This window comes from Mesoplodon bidens (genome assembly GCF_964165515.1).
Source record: "Mesoplodon bidens genome assembly, contig: HAP1_SCAFFOLD_120, whole genome shotgun sequence".
Taxonomy (NCBI): domain Eukaryota; kingdom Metazoa; phylum Chordata; class Mammalia; order Artiodactyla; family Ziphiidae; genus Mesoplodon; species Mesoplodon bidens.
Genome location: NW_027671363.1, coordinates 1521489 through 1544611, shown reverse-complemented (window position 1 = coordinate 1544611; position 23123 = coordinate 1521489). Strand labels below are relative to the sequence as shown.

The 23123-nt window shown below is 44.8% G+C and overlaps 1 protein-coding gene and 1 long non-coding RNA gene across 3 annotated transcripts in view; both read right to left on the bottom strand.

The window, feature by feature from the left end:
• LOC308611498 (uncharacterized protein) overlaps positions 1-23123 on the bottom strand; it is a 192446-nt gene that overhangs the window by 13620 nt on the left and 155703 nt on the right. Inside the window, exon 3 of one of the 2 annotated variants that reach the window (XM_081260246.1) lies at positions 2179-2302. The exons of the other annotated variant lie outside the window; for it this stretch is intronic. Within the exon in view, the coding sequence (XP_081116372.1) occupies positions 2250-2302 (53 nt within the window). The 3' untranslated portion in view covers positions 2179-2249. The remainder of the gene's footprint in view (positions 1-2178; positions 2303-23123) is intronic. 2 annotated transcript variants of the gene reach the window in all.
• LOC308611528 lies at positions 12556-22422 on the bottom strand. Its single transcript, XR_014014939.1, has 3 exons — positions 22165-22422; positions 14960-15167; positions 12556-13230 (listed from the first exon to the last, which is right to left on the bottom strand). It is a non-coding gene; the product is annotated as an uncharacterized lncRNA (long non-coding RNA).

The window sequence follows — 23123 nt, the reverse complement described above, 5'->3', positions numbered from 1 at the left end:
GAGTGGGTCCAGCCCATCTCAAGAGTTATCCCAACCCAGGTCTGTCCGACTCCCTGATTGGAGAAGGAGGGATCTGAGACAGGCTCGATGCTTGGATGAGGTTTCACTGGCCGACATACGGGAGGAAGGTGAGGACCAGCGAGTTCATCCTTCCATTCCTGGTGCCCAGAACAGCACCTAGCCTGGGGGAGGTGCTCAGAAAATATCTGAGGACATCCCAAGTGAGGGAGGAGCATAAGCAGAGACCTGGGGGTAGCAGGGGGTGGGGCTGGGTGTGATTAAGTTGCAGAGTGAGGCAGAAGAAAAGCACAGATTCATAAAGAGATGGGGATTCACGTGCGACTCAATGCTATGCCTGCCTTCTACAGCTGTGGGCATGTTTCCTGCTACGCGCTGGCTGCTTTCAGAGTGATGTGCCCCTCCGAGGCTCACTGCCTCCTCCCTGTCACCTGCTTCTTTCCCTCCCCTCGTCTGTGAGTGGTCCCATCCTCTTCAGGTCTCTAGGCATGTCAGTTCCTGCTTAAAAACCTCCACTGGATTCCCCACACCCTTGGAATAAAAACGCAGACCCCCCGACCCTGCCCAGCCCCACAATCCCCTGTTCACTCCATGCAGCCTCTCTTGCCCTTGGCTTGTCCTTGCCCACCTGAAACAGGTGCTCTCTAAAAGAAGGACATAGCCGTGGAGGATACAACATGAACTGGTTAGAATCGGCTAGGTCCAAGGGGGCATAAGATTCGACTTCCAGGGGAACTGGAGCTTCATTACAGGCTCATTGTAATACATGAGCGAAATGACACACCCACCAGCACCAGGACAGTTCCAAGGCTGACCATAAAGGTCAAAAAGTGGGTGGTGGGGCTTCCCTGGTGGCACGGTGGTTGAGAGTCCGCCTGCAGATGCAGGGGACACGGGTTCGTGCCCCGGTCCGGGAAGATCCCACATGCCGCGGAGCAGCTGGGCCCGTGAGCCATGGCCGCTGAACCTGCGCGTCCGGAGCCTGTGCTCCGCAACGGGAGAGGCCACAACAGTGAGCGGCCCGCGTACAGAAAAAAAATAAATAAATAAAAAATAAAAAGTGGGTGTTGGCCCAATTCCTGGAAAACCCCGCCCCTTCCCCAAAATATTAGAGTTGTCCCAATCCTCCCACTCATTAGCCTATAAAATTACCCAGCCCATAAAAACTAACTGCCCCATATTTGGGAGCCTCTAGCCTTCTGAGATGGCCCACACTCTGTCTGTGGAGTGTGTTTCTCTCTAAAGAAATCCACTTCTTACTTTGTCTCTCACTGGATTCTTTCTGCGATGAGACATAAAGAACCTGAGCTTTATTAAGTCCCAAGACCAGATGCGTGATCTCGATTAAAAGATAGTGGGTTCTGACTGGGTTCGAGTCCCAGCCCACGGGTTCAAGTCCCACCTGAGTTCCATGGTTGCACACCCACTAAGCTGGTCCCCCTTGGCCTCCCCCCTTGAAGCGCTGGACACCACGACACACAGTTTATTTTCTCCACAGCACCACTGCTCTCTGAAGTGGGCTTGTTTATTCATCCGTTTACTTTTATTGTCTGTCACCCCCTCTCGAATCTGTGAGTACAGGAATCTGACTGTCTTGCTTGGCTCTCCCTCCCCGGAGCCTGGAACGGGGCCTGACACCTAGTAGGAGCTCAAGAAACATGTGGAAGCAATGAAGGAATCCAGGGAATCAAAGCTCAGTCACAGCTGTGCGTTGGCTGCCCCTCTCCCAACCCAAGCCCTTTATCAGGGAACCACCTCTGATCAAATTAGAAAATGGTTTCCCTTGGGCCCAAGTGCACTCGGCTGAAATGGGTGAGACCATGGGTGCCTTAAAGGAGTGACCCCATTTTGTCCACGCTCTAGTTTGCACTCAGGCTGCTTTGTGGAACCACCCAAGCCACAAGGCGACCTGTGTTCTCCCTGGTGGGGCCAGTGCTCAGGAGACCTTGTAGCCAAGAGATACCATTCTCTCAAATATTTACCTGGCCCTGCCCTCGGAACTGGGTGGCAAGAAACCTCCACTGAGGGAGAACTCTAATGCACCGACACGGGTGATCCCTGAGGCTGCACCCAGGTCAAGGGCACAGGTGTGCTGGTTGACTGGTGATGTCTGCAGGGGGAGGGCAGAAGCTCTGGGGCCTGAATGCAGAAGGGCCTCACCTGACGTGATGGCGGCGTCCCTCCTTAAGTTCTCGGCCTCGTGCTTCAGGGAGGTGATTTCTAAGTTTCTCTCAGACAGGGTCTGGCACAGCACCTAGTTGTAGCCTTGCTGTAGGGCACTGATCTGTGGAAAGAGGCAACACACAGTCAGAGGGGGCCAGCCAGGCCTGCAGGACACGCCGGTACTTCTCCAACGTTGGGCAAAGAGTCGGGTTGATCTTGGATCAGGGTGTTGGGGAAACCAAGGTTTTCAGTTGTCACTTGTGGAAGGGGCAGGAGGGGGCCTGTTCCTTCAGTGACCACCATGTCATTGGTCCTCGAGACACGGACCTTATCTTTGTGGCCACCCAGGGGCTCGGGTGCTGCTGTCTTCCTATGACCTGTGGGTTTTCAGCCATAAATAGACCAGCTGTTGGTTCCAGATCATCCAGCACTGACTGGATGCACAGCAAAGTTCAAGAGCCGGGAGCAGGTTATGAAATGAATTCCCTCTAATGAGAATAGAGGGTAGTTTTTACCTCACAGAACACTCCAGAGTTTACAAAGCCCGTTCACACATGCTACACTGATACTCGTCATAGCATTGCTGAAGGCTGACGTTCCCATTAATGTGCCCATTTTGCAAGGGAGCCAGGTTGAGACTCAGAGAGGCGAGGCCCCCTGCTCGGGATCATGTGGCTGGTCAGACGTTGAGTCTGATTCAAACCCAGTCTTTAGTTGCCTGGTTCCTCCTTCCCAGGTGGCTCTAGGAATGAACCTGAGAAGTTGGAGGCTGTAAAGCATGGCATGGACTCGGGAGCCGGACTGTGGCCTTCAAGTCCTGCCTCTGCCAGTTAACGGGCTTTGTGAACACAAGGAGGACACCATATTCTGTTTCCTTTTGTTCCGTCTGTACGCGGGGTGATGGTAGTCCCAACCTGATAGGATTGTTAGAAGTATTTTAATAAGTTAACACGTGTACAAGTGCTCAGATCATGCCTGGCACACGACACAGGGGGATGAGCTGTGACGGTCCTCTCCTCTGACTACCCACGGGGTGTTTTTTTTGTTTTGTTTTGGGATTTTTTTGTGTTTTTTTTTTTGCGGTACGTGGGTCTCTCACAGTTGTGGCCTCTCCCATTGCGGAGCACAGGCTCCGGACGCGCAGGCTCAGCGGCCATGGCTCACGGGCAGAGCCGCTCCGTGGCATGTGAGATCTTCCTGGACCGGGGCACGAACCTGTGTCCCCTGCATCGGCAGGCGGACTCTCAACCACTGCGCCACCAGGGAAGCCCCTATCCATTCATCTCTTGATGACACTTAGGTTGCTTCCATATCTGGGTAATTGTAAATAATGACGCTCTGAACATTGGGGTGCATGTATCTTTTCAAATACATGTTTTTGAAAACACGTGTTTTTGTTTTTTTCGGATTTATACCCAGGAGTTGAGTTTCGAGGTCATATGGTAGTTCTATTTTTAGTTTTCTGAGAACCCTCCATACTGTTTTCCACAGTGGCTGTGCCAGTTTACATTCCTACCAACACTGTACCAGGGTTCCATTTTCTCTAAAAGTTGTAAATTTTCTTCCTAGGGGTAATTGAGATGGTAGTTCAATAATAACATAAGATCAGGTGAAGTCTAAAGAAATTTTAGAAAACCTGGATAAAGTAAGAAAACATCTGTTCGCTGGCATCTGAATGTTAGAGAGACACCAAGACATGTGGGCCAAGTTCTGGAGAGAAGGGAAACACAGACGCAAGCTTGACATTTGGTGCAGCTTTTCTCCTTGGGGCATTTGCGGATTCAAATCTTACAGCCTAGGAGCTGAAAAGCCAAGGAGTTCAAAAGACTCTAACCACAGAAGCTGCTGGCATCCCTTGACTTGTAGGTGCAGCACTCTAGTCCTGCCTCTGTGGTCACTGCCTCCGCCTCTTCTTTGGATATAATCTCCTCCTGTCTCTCACTTATAAGTACACTTACAGATGGCACTTAGGGCGAGGATAGTCTCAACTCAAAATCCTTATATCCGCAAAACTTTACCTTGTAAGGTAACATTCTCAGGTCCCAGGGATTAGAGCCTGAGATCTTTGGGGCCACCAGTCAGCCCACTGTAAGCCCTAAACGTCTTCTCTCCTGAGGAAGGTCTAGGCTGGGCAGAAACCCCGACAGACATCTACCAGAGGCCAGATTGAGAGCCCTTTTAGAAGGTCATTTCTCAGCTCATTTGGAACCTTGCTATTGCCCTTTTTTTTTTTCTTTTCTTTTCGGTACGTGGGTCTCTCACTGTTGCGGCCTCTACCGCTGCGGAGCACAGGCTCTGGACGCACAGGCTCTGCAGCCATGGCTCACGGGCCCAGCCGCTCGGTGTTATGTGGGATCCTCCCGGACCGGAGCATGAACCCGTGTCCCCTGCACTGGCAGGCGGACTCTCAACCACTGCGCCACCAAGGAAGCCCTGCCCTTTCTTATTTCTCCTGTTTGTCCTCAACAGGGGGAAGCATTAAGAGTAAATGAGGGGCTTCCCTGGTGGTGCAGTGGTTAAGAATTCGCCTGCCAATGCAGGGGACACTGGCTCGAGCCCTGGTCCAGGAAGATCCTACATGCCGCGGAGCAACTAAGCCCGTGCGCCACAACTACTGAGCCTGCGTCCTTGAGCCTGCGACCCACAACTACTGAAGCCTCCATGCCTAGAGCCTGTGCTCCGCAACAAGAGAAGGCCATGGAATGAGAAGCCCACGCAACGCAACAAAGAGTAGCCCCTGCTCGCCACAACTAGAGAAAGCCCGGGAGCAGCAACAAAGACCCAATGCAGCCATAACTTTAAAAATAATAATAATAATAAAAAATAAATGCATTAGCAGATTTTGGGTTTCTTCTCATCGTTAGTGTATTGCTTTCATTCCTAAGACCGTAAAAATTGGAAACCACTCCACTTACCAGGAACACACTTTGCAACACGGATCCAGGGGAAGCTGTTTTCTTCCGTAGACACTTCATGACCCCAGTTTCCACAACAGCAGGCACTGCTGGCTCTGCCAAGTTGCTGGAGAAGGGCACCTTATCTGCAAAGTCACGAATCCAAATGGGCCCCCATTGGCAAGGGTGGAAGGAAGTTGTTTGGCTTAGCTTCTTGGGGGATCAGAAGATTGGGAGTTCGGGGGGGGTGGGAATGCAGGTACCTTGCTGTCCCTTGGTACAACGTCAGGGGAAAGAAAGGTCGCTGGTAGCTTCTCAGAGCTACCAGTTGGGGCTGTGCAGAGCGTCTTAGTAAATGCCATTTTGGTTGCAAATAACAGAAACTCAAACCGGCTGAAGCAAAAAAGGGGACATCTACGGGGAAGAAAAGATGGCTCCTGCCTGTTCAGACTCCTCAGCTTTGCTTGCCCTTTGATTCTCTAACCTTCCGCATTTCCTTTCAGGAAACTCCTTTTCTGTTTAAGTTAGCCACAGGAGATTTCTGTTGGTTGCAACCAGAGAATCTTGAGTGATACAAAACGTCCTAGTGGAACCCAAGGGCAGGCATTGGAATGGGCCTTTCCAAGAAAAGAAACTAGGAACCAGAAAGTCATCAGGAATCAGGGCAACTTTCTGCATCAGTTGGAATGCCTTCAGTTTTTTTTTTTTTTTTCCCTTCATGGAGCTCATAATCCATTCATTTTTGCAATAAGCAATTATTGAGTATCTATCCTGTGCCAGGCACCCTGCTAGGTCTTAGAGTTCCATACAGGTATAAAATATGCCAAGACCCCTGCCCTCAAGTAGCTCACATTCTAGTGAAGGTAAGACATGTGAGCACATAGAGTATATTCACAACACAGAATACGAAGAGCTATGCCATGGACACATATACACCAGCAAACATAAAATAGATAGCTAGTGGGAAGCAGCCGCACAGCACAGGGAGATCAGCTCGGCGCCCCGCGACCACCTAGAGAGGTGGGACAGGGAGGGCGGGTGGGAGGGAGACACAAGAGGGAAGAGACATGGGAACACATGCACATGCATAACTGATTCACCCTGCCACAAAGCAGAAACCGACACACCATTGTAAAGCAACTACACTCCAACAAAGATGCAAAAAAAACAAAAAAACAAAAAAACAAAAAACAAGAACTATGCCAGAGGGATGAAGCATGACTGTTTTCATAGACCTAGAAAGCCCAGATGCAATTATCCTAGTAGAGAGGGCCTGGGCAGAGAATCGCAGGTTGGTGAACCTGTGTGCACAGAGAACATGGTATGTATGAGAAGCTGCAAGTTTGCAACATCCGTGGAGCAAAAGAGTTCTTGCAAAAGTAGCGGGAGACGTGGCTGAAGAAATTGGTTGAGGATGAAGCATAAAAAACCCACTGAAGTGTGATCTTCTTTTCCTGAGGAGGCATGGGGGAGCCATGGAAGATTTTTAAGCTCTCTGAGGACATGGTCAATTCTCTGGGTTTCAGAAAAGTCCCTCTGGTGTCTGGGATGTGGTGAAAGTTGGGCTGGACCTTTCACCAGCGGGCATGCTCAGTCGCTCAGGAAAGGTTTTCGCTCTGCCTTGGGAAATTTTTCACGCCGCTCTGGCAGCGGAGCTCGCCCCGCCCACGGCTTCTCCTCACTGGATTGGTTGAACTCAGGGAGGCTACCAGGAGGCCCAGTTGTCCTCCCAACTCCACACCCCCGCCCCCGCCCGTTAACGCTCTGCGCGCGCGCTGCCTTCAGCTTTAAATAACAGAAACCTGGATGTGGGTAGATGGTAAAAATTTGGAGCCCCTCCCAAATGAACTCTAGCCATGTGGCTTGCTTTGTCTGATGAGATGTTGGCAAACACATGGCAGGTGGAGACTTGAAAAGTGTGCTTTGGGGCTTTCTCTCTCCTGTTGCTCTTGGAAACCTGTACCCACCACACGTGGCCTGGTCTGGCATGCTGGGTGATGAGGGACCACACCAGGCAGAATCAGACGTCCCAGCTGAGGCCTTTCTAGACCAGGGTTTCTCATTCTCGGTACTATTGACATATTGGATCAAACAAGTCTTGGTTGTGGGCAGCTGTTCTGTGCACTGCAGGATGTTTAGCAGCATCCCTGGCCTCTACCCCTAGAGGATAGGATCACCCCCACCCCAGTTTAACAACCAAAGTGTGTCCAGACATTGCCAAATGCCCCCTGGGTGGCAAAATCGCCCCCAGTTGAGAACCACTGTCCTAACCCAGCTTGCCTGGCAATGACCAGGCAGGCATGTACACGAAGCCACCCTAAACGAGCCCCAGCCAAACCAACCAGACCAGTACAAGTGGCCAGCTTGACGCCTGGAATCATGAGAACTAATAGTTGCCATTTTAAGTCACTAACTTTTGAGTCGTTGGCTCCACAGCACAAACAGGTACATCTGACTACAGTGGCTGAAACTGAGAGGATTGATTTATTTATACAACAGGATGTACAGAGGTAGGCAGTTCAGGTACAGTGCAGAGCACAGTGATGCCACTAGGCTCCCACCCAGGCTTTTCATGTCATTCCACTCCATTGTCCTTTGAGGTGGGCTTTGGTCTCTTGCTTGTTACCTGGTGATCCCCAACATGGCTGTTCCAGCTCCAAGACCGAGCTCCAGGAGAGGAAAAGGAGACAATGCAAAGGGACAAAGAGAAAAACTTTCTCCTAGCAAAGCCTTGCCTTTAATTCCAGAAGGGAAGCCCTGCCCAGGGCCTTCACCTGCATGTCACTGGCCAGAACTGAACAACACAGCCAGGTCTAGCTGCAAGGGAGGCTGGGAAATGAGGGCATTTCGCGTGCTGCTTATACAGTAGAGGGAGGCAATGACTAAGGGGCTTGTAGTGTCTGCTGCACTGTCTCTCTGGGGGTCGTCTTGGATTCTTCTTCTTTTTTTTTTTTGCCACACAGTGTGGCTTATGCGATCCTAGCTAACTGACCAGGGATTGAGTCCGGGCCCTTGGCAGTGAAAGGGCAGGGTGGACTGCCAGGGAATTCCCTGCGTCTTGGTTTCTTGTCTCTACCTGTTGCTTATCTATCCTGGCCATCTCTTTCTAAGACTGGCTTTGTTTCTCCAAACACAGTGGGAGAAATGGCCACCCCAGCTGGGAACTGCATCAAGACTTTCAGCTCCGGACCCTTAATGACCTGTGTGGTAACTCCGTGTCCCACTTCCAAATATCAAGGGCACAGGTGCTGATTGGCCCAGCTTGGGTTAGAAGAGAAACCTGATTGGTCTGGCTTGGGTAGAATATCTACTGATCAGCCAGTCAGGTGTGGCCAAGAGAGCAGCAGTAGGTAGGGTAAACCTGGTTGGGGAATGTGCATTCTCAGAGAAAGGGGTGTGTGGCTGAGGAGACACCTAAAGAACCATCTAGTTCAAGGAGTGAAGAAAGGACATTGCCATTGTGGGTTGCAATGTTGATACGGTAAAGATTAACACGTCCTTTGAAAGACCTCAAATACAGTGGAGTCACATAGGCATTACATTTAACTTATGCAAATTCAAATATTTGTATTCAACCAAAGTAGTTTTTTTCCCACACAATTTGGCTTCCAAACATGAGCCAGCTACTTAACTACTGCCTGACCAAGTGATCTTTTCTGGTGCTGGAGATTGCTGTTTTGGATTTGGGGGATATGGTACAGTATAAGTAATATGTTCTTTATGGAAAACTGCTGGGATTTTCAAGATTATTTTTAAGGTCAGGTGATGCTCACCCTTCTCACTGTGTAAGAAGTACCTTTAGTGGAAGATCGTGCAAATCATTTTTCCCATTTCCTTCTAGTTTTAATCAGTATAAAGAATGCATTTGGTTTTAAAATATCAAAATACTTTTATTGTGGCTTTTTAAAAATAAAAAATAAATGATATTCATGGCTTCTGGCTCTTCCTCCTGTTTTATTTGGTGGTCTCTGGCCGTACAAGAAAGGCAGGGAGAGAACAGATGGCTGGAGAGAAGGCAAAAATGAGGGTCTCTTCAAACACCACGGGAAAGGGGTGTGTCCACCTGGGCAGTGTGTGTTCTTTGATGACTGGGTACTTGGTCTGTCCTGATGGCCTGGGACTTGACCTACTGGGCTGTCTTGGTGCGGCAGAATGGGCAGCGTGAGATGGCGTTAGAAACCTGGGTTCCAGACCCAATTCTTGAATTTACTAGCTGTGTGACTTTAGACGGGCCATTTAACCTCTCTGGGCCTCAGCTTCCTCATTTGTAAAATGGGGAACATAATGCTATTTACCTCCCAGGGCTTGAGAGAGGATTAGACGAGAAGTGTTTTGAACACCGCAGAGCGCCATATAAACATGACTCACTGTTATGGAAGCGATAAAACTGGTTGCTGTTCACACTTATTATAATCAATTCAGATATAAATGCACTATACCATGGCCCCAACAGCCCTGAGGTTACCATTCTGTCCTGTGGCCCCAGTACACGCCCTGGGTTTTCTCAACTGCGGGCTTCTCAGAGCTCCTTGGAGGTGTGACATTTGGGTTTGTCACTACCCAAACACATAATTGCATCGACCAGGCCTAGGAGTCTGAATTTCAAACTTATTCTTCATATGCCTGCGTATGTTTACATTCATAATATCTGTGAAAAGAACCCCTCTCCTCACACACTCCAAAATACAGTATTGTGAAAAATACCAGTCTAGGAAGCAACACACTAGGGTAGCAACCTTTAATGTCCTAAAAAAGCATCTTAGTAGTTTGACGCAGAAGAGTTACACTGACTCATGGAGGATCACGCGAGGCCCAGCGGAACGACGTTTCTAGTTCCTTCCACCAGGTTTAGAAAACAGAAGGCTCTGGCTGGATTTGCTGGACATTTCTCTCTTCAGCATCTCCCTTCCTTGGTCCATCTTTGGGGTGCCTTTTCTGGCTCCAACCTACAACAAGCAAGAGCAACAAATGCCCAAACTCTATAATTGTAGGGAGATCCCCAAATATTTCTCAAATGGCATTTTTTTTTACTCAAAAAAAAATCTTTGTTGTAAAAAGTATTTATATACACACATAGACGTGAGCAAAACGAAGGTAAAATGATCCACCATTATCAAACTACCCACAGGTAACCTTATTCACATTTTGGTGTACACTCTTCCAGATACACAGATAACGTTTTCTTCTGACATTTGCATCTTTTTTTGAACCAGCAGTTTCTGATTATAGGCAATTTCATTGGGATGGACTTTCTCTCGAAAAGCTGTTACTGAACTGAATGCCTTATGTCTCTGATGTCTTAGGAGGGTAAAATGCAGCATACTCTAGGGGGTCTGTCTAACCCTTTTCTGAGCACTACTCCTGGATCCAGGCAGCCATGTGTATGACTCTGTCCCTGGTCATAGCTGATCGGGCACTTGGCACGGGCTGGGCTTTTAAGATGGTCACTCCCAGGATTTGGGTTATGGGTTCTAAGATGCTACTTGCTTCCTGGGCTTGTCCTTTGAACTGGGGGACCATGAGGTCATTCCTTCCTGTCACATGACTGGAGAGAGCAGAGATCAGGGGAGCCACACAGAGACACAGAGAGGAGATACGGCCTGTGTGTGCATGTGTGCATGCTTGTGTGTGTGTAAAAGAGATGATGCCTGAGATCTGATGGCTTACCAGTTCTATTTCGATGCCAGGCTCTCTTTCAGCTCCCAGTTTTTATGAGGCACTCACCCCTATATCCTTAAAAAAGCCCCCTCCCCACCTTTTTTTATTTTTTGCGGTACACAGGCCTCTCAGTGTTGTGGCCTCTCCCGTTGCGGAGCACAGGCTCCAGACGCGCAGGCTCAGCGGCCATGGCTCACAGGCCCAGCCGCTCCGTGGCATGTGGGATCTTCCCAGACCGGGGCACGAACCCGTGTCCCCTGCAGCAGCAGGCGGACTCTCAACCACTGCGCCACCAGGGAAGCCCCCTTCACCTTTAAGTAGCTTTTCAAAAATATGTTATAAACATGTTGCTTCATCCTTGCCTTTTTAGCCTGTTAATGTCTAATTTAAGTAAAGCAGGATGCAATCCCTAGCAAGTTATCTGTTTCTCCTTTCTTGGACCATGCAAATCAAAACAGTCTTCTTCTAAGGAGGGTAGTGAAAAGTTGTGCCAATTGTGTTCATACTTCAGCTATTCCAACATTCTTTAGTTTAGCTTAAGTGAGACATTCTCATCTTTGGGCTTTAATTATTCTGTTTAAAAATAAATTTTAAAAGATACTCTAAAGAGAAACTAAGAAAAAATACAACCAAATAAAAGATTTACCATAATGCAGGTACATAAATATGAACTAAAAATACTTTTAAATTAAAAATGAATCTTTTTTATTTTAAAAATTAATCTAATTAAAATTACAGATTAGGCTGGAGAGAATTGATCCATTGCTGAAGCTTAAAAAAAAACTAGCTATAAATGTTACTAGTTTTCTACACTGTTGTTACAAGACTTGACTGACATCCGTGATGTACTCTGTAATATTTTTGAAATGATGAAATGTGTGATCCAGAGACTTGAAATATTTCAATACTTGTGTATAGGAATTTTCTTCCATGAACTAGAAATGAAAAAAGTGAGAATGTTTCCTTGCTCAAATCACATTAAGTGGATTCCCTTATATTACTTGCATTCATTTTTAACATAGTCATAAATGGTTACATAAAATACAGGAATATTATCTGTTGAAGAAGTTGATGGTTTTTATAGTCAATGTATGTATTCAAATTATAAATGTTTCTGCATAATCTCTGACCCCAAAATACCATTCCATGCCACTCCAAGAATTCTTCCATCAAAAGTAAAGGCTCCAGTACATAAAGACATGAACCTCTATGTCCATTACCACATTTCTTGAAATCATAAAACTGTTTGGAACTTAATAAATGTTTATCAATGGGTTTTGACTGAATGAAATTATGGCTCACTCATAGTACACATTACTGGGCATCTACTAAAGGCAATATGGTAGTGATATATGCTAGATATCATTAATATAATAGAAACACAATGTACTAAAAGTGTTTTGCAACTAAAAATCACTATACATTGTATGGCTTTAAAAAGGAATGAAATGCTGCTATGTGCTATAACATGCATAAACTTTGAAAACATTATGTTAAGTGAAAGAAGCCAGACACAAAAGGACAACTATTGTATGATTCCACTTATATGAGGTAGTTAGAATAGGCAAATTATAAACCCAGAAGATAGAATAGAGTTAACCAGAGGCTAAGGGGAGGGGAGAAATAAGGGGTTATTGTTTAGTGCGTACAGTTTCTGTTTGGGATAATAAGAAAGGTCTTAAAATGGATAATGGTAATGGTTGCTCAACATTGTGAATGTACTTAATACCAATAAATGATACACTTAAAAATGGTTAAAATGGTAAATTTTACATTATGGGACATTTTACCAAAATATAAAGTAAAGTAAAAATTTACCTCCTACTAGGCATACTATGAAGTTTGCATAAAATTGCACTTATTTTAGGAGCTTATATGGTTATTATCATATTTGGGGACATGTAAAGAAAGCAACAGCTTAAGTAGTCCTCTTGAGTTCTTTCTCTCCATCTTTCCAACCCGGTGTTTTCCAGATTAATGGTTTTGTCACGCCTCTCTTTGAATACTAGCATCAGTAGGAATGCTAGCTAGTACTGGTTTCCTTAAGTATCAGCGAAAAATTTTAATGTATTTTTATGCTGGTAATTGTTTTAGAACCTGGGAGGGATGTCATTGTTTTCTTAACTTGGCAAAAGCAAATATATTACTGTAGACAGCATTACTAGAAAGAAATAGTAACTTTGAAGTAGACATATGTCCATCCTAAGAAAACTGAATATATTTCAAAGCAGACCACACCACTCAACTGCTGGCAATGTTCTTCCACATACTTGGCAGTATACTACTCGAAGTCTGAGAACTGTTTCTTTTTTGTAAAAATGATTTCGATTGGAAAACCCTGAATAAATCCTTTGGAGTGTGTAATGTTTAGAGCTCCTTCTGGGATTCCTTTTCCATGAATCAAGGTTCTTTGATTCACTATCCTCCTTGGCACTTGCTTCCTAGTCATCTCAGCAGCCTTTGTGCCAGTGCTAAGGAAGAGCTCCCATTTTAGGTCCTAAAGCAGGGAGAACAATAAAAGGAGAACCTCATTTCAAGTACCAGAAATGTCTGGGCTATAAAGGACACACATATTGTCAAAGTAAGCCCAGAGTGGGGTGACATCACCAAGGTCATTCCTGGCTCCGCGTTCCCCACAGGAGGAACAACTAACAATTATTTGGCAACAGGACACTATTTGAGAGAATCCTAGAACATGGAGGTGAGGCTGAAGCACCCCCGTGCACCACAGAGACCAAGACAGACTGCATTAGAAGGGTGAGAGAAGGAGCTACATGTTGACCACACTGCCCCTCCCCCAGGCCAGTGGAGCACCATGGGTGAGGTCTCCCGTGAACCTCTGGTTCCTCCAGTAGAAGAGAACTGGGGGACAGCAAGCACCACCACTAGCATTGGGGTTGCTTTGTGGGAGCCACTGCTCTAATCTGCTCCACTGGGATTGCAGGGGAATCTGCAGGGTTTGACCACTAAAAGTTGGACTGTGATGAAGGGGGAAGGGGCATGCAACAGCCAGCACATGGATTGTGACAGATGGAATTCATACCTGCAGTGCCCAAGTAGGGATCACAACGGGCATCTTTGCTTATCTACAGAGCCAGGTTGGCGGGGCACTACAACCAGGGAACTCAGGGTACAGATCCACCTGATACGCATCTGGCCCTTGAACCTGGTTTGACCATACCCAGGGAAAGAGCAGAGTCACAGCCCACCCACTGTGGACAGTGTCTTCTGGCCATCTGACCAAAAGGGCTGGCAATAAATCCTGGAAGCTATTTGGCCCAGTCGTGCTCCAGCCAAGAGGCAGGCAGCCAGAGCTCATCACTGGCTCTGGTACAAAGCAGAGCCAGTATCAAGTGTGGAGGGATCCGGTACCATGCACAGGCACGGAGATTAATTCATATCCAAGGCTGAGAGGAGCTCCCAGCTCCTCCCAACTGGGGAGCCTGTTTGAGAAATTAAGAGTAGCCTGGGGCGGCCCCTCCTCATCCCACCCAGGCAAAGGAACTGGGACTAGTCCCATCCCATCTGCTGTGGAGAGTGTCTTCCTGGCCCATCTGACTAGAAGGATTGGTGACAACTCCTAGAAACTGTGCGGCCCAGCAGTGCTCAAACCTAGAGAAGGGTATAGGCAGAGCTGATAGTCTGCAAAGCCAAGCCAGTGGCCTTGTTCAGCCACAGAACGTGGAGTATGGATCAGCTTGAGTTAAGACAACAAAGAGCTTTACTGGCTTTAGAGCTGCTTCTCCTGCTGCACCCAGGCAGGAAATCTAATTCATAGCCCTACTCATCACTGAATACAGCCTTCAGCATGTCCAACTGGGGAACCTAACCAGAGAACATGGGAAGATGTACAGCCCATTAAACAGCCCTAGATACAGTGGCACTTGAACAGACAACACAGCCTCCACCATCTGCAGGGCAAAACCAGTGCCCTCACCTGACCAGGGAATTAAGTGCACACTCTGGCCTGATTTGGGTTCCCAAACAATGAACTATACAGGCTCTGGGTCCTGTCCAGAGCCAGGTCCTATACAAGCTCTGATTCTCTGCCAGGAAACTAATTCATAGCCCCATGTACTACTACTACTGAATATAATACCCAGTAAAGTCTGGAGGAAGAGCCCAATTATTCACATATGCAGATACCAATGTAAGGAATCAAGGATCACAAAAATTAGGCAAATATGACACCACCAAAGGAAAGTAATAAAACTCCAATAACTGACCTTAAAAAAATGAAGATCTGGGCTTCCCTGGTGGCGCAGTGGTTGAGAGTCCGCCTGCCGATGCAGGGGACGCGGGTTCGTACCCTGGTCCAGGAGGATCCCACATGCCGCAGAGCGGGCTGGGCCCATGAGCCATGGCCGCTGAGCCTGCACGTCCGGAGCCTGTGCTCCGCAACGGGAGAGGCCACAACAGCGAGAGGCCCACACACTGCAAAAAAAAAAAAAAAAAAAGAATATCTATGAACTGGCAAAGAATTCAGAATAATACTCCTAAGGAAGTTTAGTGAACTACAAGAAAGCACAGACAGCTAAGTGAAATTAGGAAAACAATGCATGAACAAGACAAGAAGTTTGACAAGGAAATAGCAACATCAAAAAAACAGGAGCACTAGATTTTAAAAATACAATAACTGAACTGAAGAAGTCAATAGAAAGTTTCAAAGGTAGATTCGACCATGCAGAAGAAAGAATCAGCAAACTGGAGGATAGAACTTTAGAAATTACCCAGTGAAAGGAACAAAAAGGAAAAGAATAAAAAGAGTGAAGAAAGCCTATGGAAATTATGGGACACAATAAAGTAAACAATGTTCATGTTATGGGAATTCCAGAAAAAGAAAAGAGAGAGAGAAAGGGAAAAAAAGTATATTTAAAGCAATAATGGATGAAACCTTCCCAAACCTAGGATGAGAAATGGACATCCATATCCATGAAGCCCAAACAAGCCCAAACAGGTTGAACTCAAATAGGGCTACTCTGAGACACATTGCAATTAAATCATCAAAAGTCAAAAACAAAGAAAGAATTTTAAGACCAGCAAGAGAAAAGAGAGAAGTTACATACAAGGGAACCCTGGGATAATTGGATATTCACATGTAAAAGAATGAAATTGGACCAATATCTTATACCACTCACAAAACTAACTTGAATTGGATTAAAGACTCAAATGTAAGACCTGAAACTATGCAACTGCCAGAAGAAAACATAGGAATAAAGCTCATTACATGGGTTTGGTAATGACTTTTTGGATATGACACTGAAAACACAAACGATAAAATAAAAAATAAACAAATGGAACTACATCAAACTAAAAAGCTTCTGCACAGCAAACAAAAACAAAACCAAAAACAAATCAACAAACTGATTGAAAAGACAACCTATAGAATGGGAAAAACATATTTGTAAACCATATATCTGATAATGGTTAATATCCAAAATAAATTTAAAATTCATACAAATCAATAGCAAAAAAAAAAAAATTACCCAATTAAAAAAATGAGCAAAGGACCCGAATAGACATTCCTCCAAAGAAGACACACGAAAAGCCAACAGGTACATGAAAAGATGCTCAATACCACTAGTCATTAGGGAAATGCACATTAAAACCACATTGAGGGCTTCCCTGGTGGCGCAGTGGTTGGGAGTCCGCCTGCCGATGCAGGGGACACGGGTTCGTGCCCCGCTCTGGGAGGATCCCGCGTGCCGCGGAGCGGCTGGGCCCGTGAGCCATGGCCGCTGAGCCTGCGCATCCGGAGCCTGTGCTCCGCAACGGGAGAGGCCACAGCAGTGAGAGGCCCGCGTACCGCAAAAAAAAAAAAAAAAAAAAAAAAACCACATTGAGATATTACTTCACACCTGTTAGAACAGTCATCCTCAAAAATGTCAAAAGATAACAAATGCTCATGAGGATGTGGAGAAAAGGGAACTCTTGTGCTGTTGGTGGGATTGTAAATTGGTAAAGCCAGTATGGAAAACAGTATGGAGGATCCTCAAAAATTAACACTAGAACTACATATATCTAGCAACTCCACTTCTAGGAATATATCCAAAGAAAATGAAAACACTAACTCAAAAAGATATCTGCACCCCCATGTTCATAGCAGCATTATTTATAATAGCCAAGACATGGAAACAATCTAAGTGCCCATTGATGGACAAATGGGTAAAGAGGTTGTTTTATATATTTATAGGTATATACATATTATAGGTATACACACACACACACACTGAAATATTATTCATCTGTAAGAAAACAAAGAAATGCTACCAGTTGAGACAACAGAAATGGACCTTGAAGGCTTTATGCTAAGTTAAATAAGTCAGAGAAAGAAAGGCAAACACTATATGATCTCACTTATGTGTGGAATCTAGAAAAAAAGAAAACAATCATAGAAAAAGAGATCAGACCTGTGGTTACAGGAGACAGAGGGTCAGAGGAGGGGAAATTGGAGGAAGACGGTCAAAGGTACAAGCTTCCAATTGTAAGATAAATACATACTATGGACATAATGTACAACATGATGACTATAGCTAACACTGACGTGTGATATATAGAAAAATTGTTAAGAATAAATTCTAAGCATTCTCTTCACAGAAAAGTATTATTTGATCTCATTTATATAAATGTGTGTGTTCGTGTGAGAGAGAAGGACAGAATACAAAAATGCAAAAAGAAAAGTTGTAAAGTACGAAGCTGCTTAGGTTTATACCTCAACTATAACAGATAACAATTTGTTTAATTTTAATAGGTGCAAAAATAAATATTAAGCATAGAACAAGCAAAAAGAAAAACTGAGCCCAGCGTAGGTGTCCTTAAAGCATTTGCAAAGGAGGGCTGTATTAGGTCCGCAAACACCTGCAATTACAGGCAAAATTCTGTGTGTGTGTGTTGTGTATGTACTTGGGGAGTGGATGCATAGCCTTTATTGAATTATTAAAGGGGATGTTAAGACCCAAAAGTTTAAAAAGCACTGGAAAGCCTGATCACAAAACCATTTTAAACTACTCTGATTATGTTTTATAGTTTTCCTTCACTCGTTAACACTTCAAAGAACAGCATGTGAATGTGGAAAGAATCTCTGCCATTTAGGTAAGATCTCTGAGTCTCAGCGTAAAATTAGCATATAGTAGAAGGATGAAATTATACACCATAGATGAAAGTACCTAGCAGAGCGCTTTAAGACTAGTACTTACTTATGCAAGACATCTTCCCCTGCTTACTTGTTTTCAGTAGAATGAAAGCATACTGAAAGCTGGTACAATGTCTTCTTTGAAGTTTTCTTTTGTAATGCTTACTATGCTTTTTGATACGGATGAGCCAATATCCACTTAAGGGCATGTAAGCTCACAATAACTTTTGTTGAATATAACTGTTTGAATGTACTTTCACTATATTATTATATAGGGATTTTAAACTAAAACGTACTTGCACACATTATTTAGAGCCTAACTTGGATATCAGAGTAGGTGGATATACACCCCTGGAAAATAATAGCTAATTTCTTCACTAACATCAAACTGCTGAACATCTACTTTGCATATACATAGCTAGGCACTGTATTATGAGTTGCAGGTAATACAAAGTTGTTAGTCAAAGACTCTGCTCTCTAGGGTTATTTTACAACAGCAAATCATGTTCAAACTAAAGGATAGACCAAAATAGAAAGTGCCATAGGAATTTAGACAAGGGAGAAACACATCTGAAATGAGAAGGAAGGTGGGTATGGGGAAGGGTTCATGGAAGAGGCAGTGTATGCTGTGAGCAAGGTTTCAACGTGTAGCAGGGTGAGTGAAAGGAACAAATGAAGACATATAGTCGTGATATCATGAGGCACAAACTAGAAATAAACAGCACTTGTTCTAGGCTGGTCATGAGGTAATTTAAGGGGATTACTGAGAAACTAGATAAAGAGATATCTCTTTATATATTACTTATTAATAATACTTTTGAACACAAGTATTTAATTTAAAAAAAAGAACAATATAGGGATAGGAGATTAGGAGGTACAAACTATTATTATAAAATGAGCTATAAGGATATATTGCATAGCACAGAAAATATAGCCAATATTTTATAATAACTATAAATGGAGTATAACCTTTAAACATTGTGAGTCACTATATTTTACACCTGTAACTTATATAATATTACACATCAACTCTACTTCAATTAAAAATGCTATTTTAGTGAATAAAACACTAAGCAGTAAAAATTTTAAAAAAGAACTTAGAAGAGAACTTAAAAATAAAGACATAAAGAGCAGGTTGAAACAGCGTAGAAATCTGGCAATTAAGAGGCCATTGATAACTTTCAAAATAGCACTTTTTCTACCCATTCTCAGTGGAGGCAAAGCCTTATTAATTCTACTATTTCTTTTTCTGTTTTTCAAAATCTCAGGATAAGTCTCTTTCAATTGTAGCTAATGGCAGTAATGCAGCACCAGAAAATGCCTTTTGTAAGGAGAGGCAACTTTGAATCCTAAATCGGTACTCAAGTCTTAAATTACTGATAACACCGACCACCCACCAGACTAAATTTTTTTTTTTACGTGATTGGAAAGCAACAGATTGATTTCAATTCTATCTTGTCAAATCTACAAAAAAGTTCCCACAGTTCATTTAGCAACTAATAGCGTACATCCTTCTATTTGGTATTACTCCTCCTCCTTAACACCGGGCAATTAATTTTGCCTTTCTCTGGGAAACGTTTTTAACAAAGGAAATAGAGTCATAAATCAGTTTCGGATAGGAAATCATACAACTATTTCTACCTAGGGCTTTGAATTTAGAAACTTTCCTCAGAAATTGTTGAAATATAACAAAGTCCAAACTCAGAAATAACTTAAATTTAATTATCTTAGTTGCACTAAAATAACAAATTCTATTTTCTATCTTGTTTTCTTTCTTCCCCAGAAGGCTTCTCCAACCCTAATCCATAACTTAATGCATTCATCTCACCTATAAAATCACTGGCAGGTATGATGCCGGCTTTGGCGGCTCCAGTCCCCTAATCCTGACCCATTTCTTGCCAAAGAATTCAGTTTCTTCAGAAACCAAGTAACAGACATTTCAATTTCTAACCATCATTAGCATATTTTCATGTACTAATACTCAACATAAAAACACCTTTTAAAATTACAGAAATTTTTACTGTACTTAAGATCAATTGCACTAACCTGTATTTCATAAACCTTGGGCTACTTTCTTAAAAATGAATTATTATTTTAATGTTTTTCACTTATTATTCAGAATAATTATTCATATAATTAAATATTTTACAATTAGGTAAGAAAGGTGGAAAATAGTTTTGCTATTCTTGTTCTTTGTTCTCTCTTTTACTTGGTGTGCCTGAGTCAAAATTTTAGAATATTGAAAATTTAATATTTCAAACCCAAACCACATTTAAAGATAATAATAACAACCAGCCAAAACAATTTCGGTCCAGAGCTTTGCATGGTCTGGGGAACAGTTCTCTGAGTGGGCCATTTGGAGTGGGATTTGCCCACCTGCCTCCACTCCTTCTGCCTCATATACTGAAGATAGAGACAAAGAAACCAACTCAAGTCTTTCCAAAGTGTATTTATAAATAGAGAATTTGTAATCAGAAAAACAATAACGATATATAATAGAAGTAACATGATTTTTCAGAACCAGTATCTTGTTCTAAAGCAATATTTAAAAAAGAAGGTAAGGGGCTTCCCTGGAGGCGCAGTGGTTGAGAGTCCGTCTGCCGATGCAGGGGACACGGGTTCGTGCCCCAGTCCGGGGAAATCCCACATGCCGCGGAGCGACTGGGCCCGTGAGCCATGGCCGCTGAACCTGCGCGTCCGGAGCCTGTGCTCCGCAACGGGAGAGGCCACAACAGTGAGAGGCCCGTGTACCAAAAAAAAAAAAAAAAAAAGTAAGAAGTTTAGCTATAAACCCTGGCCCTCTTTTTTATTGATCTCCTATTTTAATTTCTTAAAATAAAATCCATGGCCTTTTGAGTCAAACTGTCTCTTTAATTTCAGATTTAAAGATAACAAATCTCTTTTTAAATGGAATATTGGCACACAGACACCACACAGTCTGGCTTATTACAACTGTTCTCTGTTGGTGAAGTGGCACATTTGCAATCCCCACCATAGCAATCTTCACCATTTCACAGAATATCATTCAATTGTACATCCCTAGGTGAGCAACAAGAATGGGTACTTGAGCTCAGGAGCAAAGCGTTTGTGGGGAAATCCTAGGTCAGAACCCCTAAAAGGGGAGACTAACTTGAGGATGCCCAAATAACCTGAGGTTTACCTTGGCCACCTCCCCTGGCTTTCTGACTGCCTGTGGGAAAAGTCTCTCTGGAAACTCTTTTGAGGTTATTGGGGGAATCCTAGGACAAACACACTGCTTGCTTTTGCAGGAGGACTTGCCCCATACCCTACCCAGCTAGGTGTCTCACAACCTAGCTGGACTAAAAAACCTTCAAGAAAAACGGGATAGACTGACATTTGCATTTCTACTTCCACCTATTCTTATGCACAAAATATGTAGGTAGAGCCCTCTTTCTCACACCCCAATAGATTCTGCTGTCCTTGAAACCCATCTGGTAGCTGCAGTGACTACAATGAAGGGAGTTATCGGAAACCATATTGGTACTGGGCTTAAAGGATTTTTCATGCCATGCATTTTGGGGAAGGACACAGATAACAGTCCAAACGTGGTATAAGGCAATGCCCTTTCTGGGTCCTTGAAAAATCAGTCACGGAACACAGGTGGTGGACAGGAGCTGACAAGAGCTGGTTTGTTAATGAGCACAGCATCCCCGGGGCGGGGGGGATCAGTGAGATGATTGACAAGAGAAGATGGTAAATGAAGGGAGAAGTGGGGACAAGTGCTGCTCAACCCAAGCTGAACTCCAGGAGGTAAATTTCTCCTCTAATTTGAGATTCTTTCTAAAGGTTCAGTATTGAAGTGGATGTTTGACGTTGAAATGTGCAGACCCATTCTGATAACTGGAAAGGGAGGAGGCTGAGGAACGCAAAAGGAGAAGGAAGATTTCCGATTACTTCTCCAGGCTGCTGACAAGAACCTGCTGCTCGTAAACCACAAATTAACCAAGCGAAGGTTGAAGGTAGCAACGTAAAAGTGCAACTCAAATTATTTTACATTCGGAATCCTCTTCAATATCTAAGCGATGTAGCACAGCAATGGTTGATTATCTTAAGATTACAGAGGCTGACCGCCTTCTTTGTTTGCCCAGTAACACCGCTCCTCCAATAATCTCAAGCACTTGGCTGATTAACATTTCAATTTCAGTTGTTGCTCCTTTTCCCATTGCAGAAGGCGGCAGGGATATTCCCCTTCTTCCCTCTGTATTACAAACCCCATTACTAACCAAGCAGAAAGCACCGCGCAGTGTGGCCGAGGCTAATAATAGCCGGGCTGCTTACCTTCTGCGGAGGGATCGAATCAGCGCATGTCCCCGGCGCCGGCTGCCCCGGGGCCGCAGTGCCGCCGCGCCGGGTCTGTGTGTGGTCAGCTCGGCCGGCCCCCACCCCACCTGCCAGCTGCAGCAGCTGCTCCCGGCGCTGAGCTCCGGCCGCCGGAAGTCATCCCCCGCCCCTGGCCGGATCGCCACATTCCGCGCCAGCCGCGGGGGGAGAGGGGCCTCTCCCGGCTGCGGGCACCGGCTCCTGGGAACTGCGCTCAACGATCGCTACCCTTCCCGGTTGTAGGGTTATTTTCTAGGAATGCTTTTACAGAAGAAGCGTCGCCGGCTGGTGGACCGAGAGAGAAGAGCCAGAGGGACTTTCCCTGCAGAGCGCCTTTCCTCTGAGCGCTCCCCTGTCACTCCCGCGGCATGGACGGCTCCATTCCGCTGTGTGGGTTTTCCACCCTCTTCATCTTCCTTATCTGTATTGTTCATTTCGCTGAATTTGAGAGTGGGATTAGCTCTTAAGATATCATTCAAACACTCCGAAAATATTTTAAATTGGCGACTAGTTTTTCTAAGCCCCTTGTAGCGAGCTCCACTTCCCCCCCCACACACACACAGTTACTCGCACGTACACACCCAGCCAAACCACTCACAATTAGGAAAGCTGGGACCTCTCGCCCTCTTGCCTACGTAATGAAACAGGAAACTCCCAAAGGAGTGGGGAAGTAGGACCGGCTAGCGAAAGCACTCGAGGAAAGAGAGAGGGGTCGCCCCAAGATTTGGTTGCTGTTTAGTGGTGTCCTTAGTGGACAGATGTTCCCCCTCTAACCCCCTGGCCTCGCCCCAAGTGGAATGGCTGGTCTGGTGACAGCTGTAACATTTGAAAACGAAGAAGCTGAAGCCACATTAACAGATGGCTGCATCTCTTTCTTTCCCGAAGGATTGATCAGAATTGGCTTTAAGAATCATATT